The sequence below is a fragment of the Chenopodium album genome, chromosome 22 (assembly GCF_948465745.1).
Source record: "Chenopodium album chromosome 22, dcCheAlbu1.1, whole genome shotgun sequence".
Taxonomy (NCBI): Eukaryota; Viridiplantae; Streptophyta; class Magnoliopsida; order Caryophyllales; family Amaranthaceae; genus Chenopodium; species Chenopodium album.
The window spans coordinates 36960452-36966134 of NC_137855.1; the positions used below are offsets into that span (position 1 = coordinate 36960452).

At 32.5% G+C, this 5683-nt stretch overlaps 1 protein-coding gene across 1 annotated transcript; it reads right to left on the reverse strand.

Moving 5' to 3' along the window:
• Window positions 1–317: 317 nt before the first annotated feature.
• Window positions 318–2064, reverse strand: LOC145605151 (uncharacterized). Its single transcript, XM_081661177.1, has 2 exons — window positions 1630–2064; window positions 318–1113 (listed from the first exon to the last, which is right to left on the reverse strand). Exons 1-2 carry the CDS (start codon window positions 2029–2031, stop codon window positions 355–357), a joined length of 1161 nt encoding a protein of 386 aa, XP_081517303.1. The 5' UTR covers window positions 2032–2064; the 3' UTR covers window positions 318–354.
• Window positions 2065–5683: the final 3619 nt, after the last annotated feature.

The window sequence follows — 5683 nt, forward strand, 5'->3', positions numbered from 1 at the left end:
TATCCAAATATGTTGGATTTCAATTATATGAAACAATAAGACTAGTACAAGTAACGTTAGGTACATCATCATGATATGTCAGCAATTATATGATAGGACATGACATATTGTAATGGTAAAGCTTACAAGATTTTTTTTTATTTTGTTTTTAATTAATATAAAAATTAATATATTTCACATAAATTAATTAGAGCAATATATTACAAAGAATCTTAATTTGAACTAAACAACATTATATAAATTAACTAAATATATATTACAATAACAACAATGGAATATATTACAATACAATATCATTTAAACAATAAAATTGTAACAATTAGGATATAATTATTCAACTTTTTATAACTAACACTAAATAAATCTACCCCTAAACTCATTTTTCAACTTCCGATACAATTCTTCATCATCGCTATCACGATTAGGATTTGTCGCTAGTATGCTGAAAATTCTAATTTTTGCCTCCTCCTCCTTTTGTCGTTTTCTATCTTCACTTCGCTCTTTGATTAAAGAATACATCCTTTCTCCTTGTTCATGTCTCTTAAGGTTAGACTCATCAAGAGTAGAGGTCAAACTATCAATGTTGACAAAAGAAGAAGTAGCCTTCTCCTTACCTTTATTTTTCATCTTCTTAACCCCATAAGGTCGATTTTCTTCACTATCACCTATTAAATACTCGGACTCTGATCTTTTACTTCCTCGACTATCAGAAGGTAGTAGCATAGTTCCGGCACCCCATTTCTTTTTTTTCCTCATAATTTGCCAACAATGTGTCAACACAAAATGTTTACCATATTGTTTGTGAAAACTCTCGTGAGCATGCATTTCAATATCTTCCTCCGATTCTCCACTTTGTGGTGGGTTACGTCGGATTAATGAGTAACATCCAACCCATTTTCCAACCAATTCATTAATATGATTCCACCTAACTTGCAAAGCTTTCTTGGTCCTTTTACTAATTTTCCAATCGGGATTTTCTTCTCTTGATTTGTTGTAGAGAGCTTCAATGTTATCCCACAAATTAACTTTTGTTTGATAAGTACTCTCTCCGACATCTCCTCCGGCATTAATATACCCGGATACTAGCGCTTCATCGTCCTTTATGGACCACCCCTTTGATCATACAATAATATTCAAACTAATTAAAACAATACAATACATAAAGTAATAATAAAACTAGTTAGCCATAATAATATTAATTGATTATATGCACTATATAATGTAATAATATATCTCTTAAAATAAATCTTAGATCATCTAATCTTTACAAGAATGCTACACTACTGTAAGTTTTGCTAAAGATTCTTTTTATTATTATCATTTACAAAAATTCTTTTTATTATTATCATTTACAAAAATTTATGTGTACAAGTGAGAATAGTATATTGTTTGATGGGTTGTAATTAAATTATCTATAATAATGTTCGTTATTGCTAATAATAATTTTAAAAAAACAATCATACCTTAGGTTATTGCTAATAATAATTTTTAAAAAACAATCATACCTTAGGTTATTGCTAATAATAATTTTTAAAAAACAATCATACCTTAGGTTATTGCTAATAATAATTTTTAAAAAACTATCACACCTTAGGTTATTGCTAATAATATTTTTAAAAACTATCATACCTTAGGTTGTTGCAACTCATTCGTTTGTTGCGACACTTTTGCTTGTGACGTCTTCTTTGCTTGCTTTTGCGTTTTTTTATTGTTAACGATGACATTTGGTTCTTCGGGAAACAATTCGACGGCAACATCTTCAATTTCTTCAAGGTGGCGTGCCGTCCTAATTTCGGAAGTTGGAGTTGCATTGCTACTAGCATCTCCTCCCGGAGAACATTCCATTTGTTGAAAATGTTGAGACATTGGAAAAACAAAATTTGGATTTTGTGAAGTGTTATTTGGATTATTAAGGTTAGATTGAGTAGTAAATAATTGTACCATAGCTTGAAATTGAGGATTATTAAGAAGATTAGGATCAAATTGGAAATTATTTGGTGTATTTTGTGAGTTTGCACTATTATTATCCATATGGGATTTTCTTAGTTGAGAATAATTAAAGGAAAAAAGTTAATTAGTTGTGAGAAATATGGAATATGTAGGAATAGATGAATGAAAGTTAATTAGTTGTGACAAATATATAATGTAAAATTTTTTTACCGTTACAAACTTACAACAACATATAAAAATTACTACAAATTCTTCTTGTTTGAAATCCCCTAGAAACTAGCCGTTTCAAATTTTTTTTTTTTTTTTATTTTAAAATATATATATGTATATTTTGATAAAGTTCCGTTTGCATTGTTGACTGGGTAGAGTATTGCAATGTTGTTTATTTTTTTTAAAGTACTGCATTATTGTTGTTGTACTACAAATTAGAAAAAAAAAAAGAAGAAAAGAAGTGGGCCAACAATGTACAAGTGTCAAACATTAATAGGATAGTTGGGGGGTCCACTATACAAGAGTACCATGGGAGTACTACTCCATATTTGGAGTATGCTTCCAAATACTCCTATATGGAGTACTTTGGGTAAATTTACCACAATGGGAGTATCCTCCCAAATTGGAGAAATATGGGGGTAGAGTACTCCCATTGTAAGTGCTCTAAGACTTAAAACTACCGAGAAAGAATGAAGATCAAAATACCCAAAATACCCACAAGCTCAAAACGAACATTATTATTTCTTCCCGCTTTAGACTTAAGTTTAACTCCCTTTTTGTTTACCAAAGTACCCTCATTATTAACTTCCAAATCAGCTCCTACCAACAAATGGTATCGACCAGACGTCCATAATTGTCTCTTGTACCTATACTTTGTTAGCAACTCCACCCTAAAAACCACCTGAGTCGACGCCACGGTATCATTTTCCCATTTTACCCCTCTGACATCAGTACTCCCCACACGATGAGTGCTCATAGAATGACGTAGGAAGAAGGGGCGAAAATTAGCATCTCCGATTTCAATAGGGAAGCTATGGATGTTACGTTTGTTAAAGAACGTAAGTTTAAGAGCATCGTAGTAAATTCCTAATAGGATAGATTTTTTGTTTTTGACCTTAAGATCAAAATGGATAGTGTTGTTCGTTTGAAGGGTGGAATTTGCGGGTTTTTCTTGGAGGGTGAAAACGGTAAATTCTTCTATGGAGCAGATGGGTATTATATGCCGATTAACATAAAAGTAGAGTACAACTATAATGCTAATGAAGATGAAGCTGCCAATACTTGCTCTACTTAATATTGCCATTGGTTTTGAGGTAATATAATATTTTGTACCAAGCAAGATTTATTTAGATGACAAATAGCCTTGAAATATTGACTTGAAAAAAATAAATTTTCTATGAAAATTGGAATGGCATGTATGTATTTCTAGCGTTTTGTTCTTCTGAATTTATAGTATGATGAATTGATGATACCACCCTTTCCGTAATTAGAAAATAAGTTAAATAATAAAAATAATATACGTAATATATAAGTATGAACAAGAGTTAAGTTAGAGAAAGAATTTTTAATTCCACTTTTCAAGATCCAATTAAGTAAAATTATACTCCATACTTGTCAGAAAATTTGAGTGTATTTAATCAATTTTTCTTTTTTTTTTTTACAAGAAATTAATTTATAACTACGTACATCAATTGATAAGTGATAACTCATTTTATTGCGCATATAAATAATACTATTAAGATATGAAGTACGGAGTATTAGATAAATTACTCCATAGTTTATTAGTCTTTTGTAATACCTAGCTTTGGTTCATTGATTATTAATAATGACAAGCAACTTTGTATTGACTCTATTCGTCTTGTCAAAATGTCAACTGTGCAATATTTTGTGTAAGAAGTGTATAAATATAATGGTTATAGAACATAGATAGTTGTGTACTTAAAAATCTAAAATAATGCAATTTGTAAATATGGAGTAGTCCAGGCCATGACTTAAAGGTCACACATATGGAGATTACCAATCCGTCTAGAAGCAGTGTTATTTTTAAAATAGAAAACTTTTGGATATAGTTTTAGGATTGTGATAATGACACAACGTTAACTTTATTTGAATTCTTTAAACCCAATAAGATTTTACCAAATTCTTGATTAAGGCCAACTTTCATAAAGTTATTGTAATACACTAAGGGCCTGTTCTCTTACGTTGAAATTCATCAGCTGAGTCCAGTTCAGTTCAGTTTAGTTCAGCTCAATTCAGTTCAGCTCATAATTTCCTTCTCTTATAAAATATTCAGTACAGTTCAGTTCAGCTGAGTTTAGTTCAGTTCAGCTGAGTTCAGTCAATGAGAACAGGCCCTTAATACATGTTAAAGTTAGCCTAAATATATTTAAAGTTATTACCCTTAGCTTATATTATACAAAAAATTACCAAATTTTTCTAACATAAATTTTACCCTTAAATAACCTAATATAAAAATAGTATGGTAGAGGGGGGGTGACCCGAAAGTACATTACATTATGCATCTGAATAATTTGTTGTGTATAATATAAAATTTACCCTAAAATAGCAACAATTGTAGGTGGTAGTTGCCAAAAAAATCCACTTTTTAATATAATACTTTTATTGTGTATGCTTTCTTCTATTTTTTTCCCCTCCAAATTTATGAGGTATCTTTCTTCTTCAACAATATAGAAAGGGGAAAAAAGAAAATTAATCTTCAACTAGTGAATAATTTGCCAAGAATGTGCATTCTTAGTTTGTATTGATTGTTAATTCGGTATATATATACAACCTAAGCCAAGGGCCTAAACTTAGCCCGTTTAACTAAATACAATATACGGGCTTAACACCCCCCCTCAAGTTGGAGCATGCAAATCACAAATGCCCAACTTGCCAAGTAAATACAAAAATTGTTGCTTGCTCAACGCCTTAGTGAAAATGTCCGCTAATTGATCCGTGGTCTTCACATACGATGGTCTAATAATCCCGTCTTGAATTGCATCCCGAACATAATGACAATCAACCTTTATATGCTTAGTACGCTCATGAAAAACCGGATTCTGCGCAATATACAACGCAGACTGACTATCACAAAATAAACTCATCGCTTGCGGATGCGAGACTCCTAAATTGTCAAGAAGGGCCTTCAACCATTTCAACTCATCAGTGGCCTTAGACATCGTACGGTACTCAGATTCTGCAGAAGATTTAGCAACAGTATCCTGCTTCTTAGTCTTCCAAGAAATAGGAGAGTTGCCAAGAAACACCAAATAACCTGTAATCGATCGTCTCGTGAGAGGGCAACTAGCCCAATCCGCGTCACACCAACCTGTCAACTGTAAGTTACAATCTGAGCGCAACAGAATTCCCTGACCCAGACAACCCTTCAAGTAGCGCACCGTTCGGAGAGCGGCCTCCCAATGATCATGGCGGGGTCGATGCATAAATTGGGATAGAATATGGACTGTGTATGCCAAATCAGGTCTAGTGAAAGACAAATAGATCAAACGACCAACAAGGCGCCGATACATCTCGGGGTCATCAATAAAAGGGGCCTATGATTTTGCCAGAGTATGGTTTTGCTCAATAGGAGTACCTGTCGGGCGTGCCCCTAATAAACCAGACTCCGCAATAATATCAAGTGTATATTTCCGTTGGCACAAGAATAGGCCTTCCGGACTACGAGCAACCTCAATACCCAGAAAATATTTCAACACACCCAAATCTTTCATATGAAAGCAAT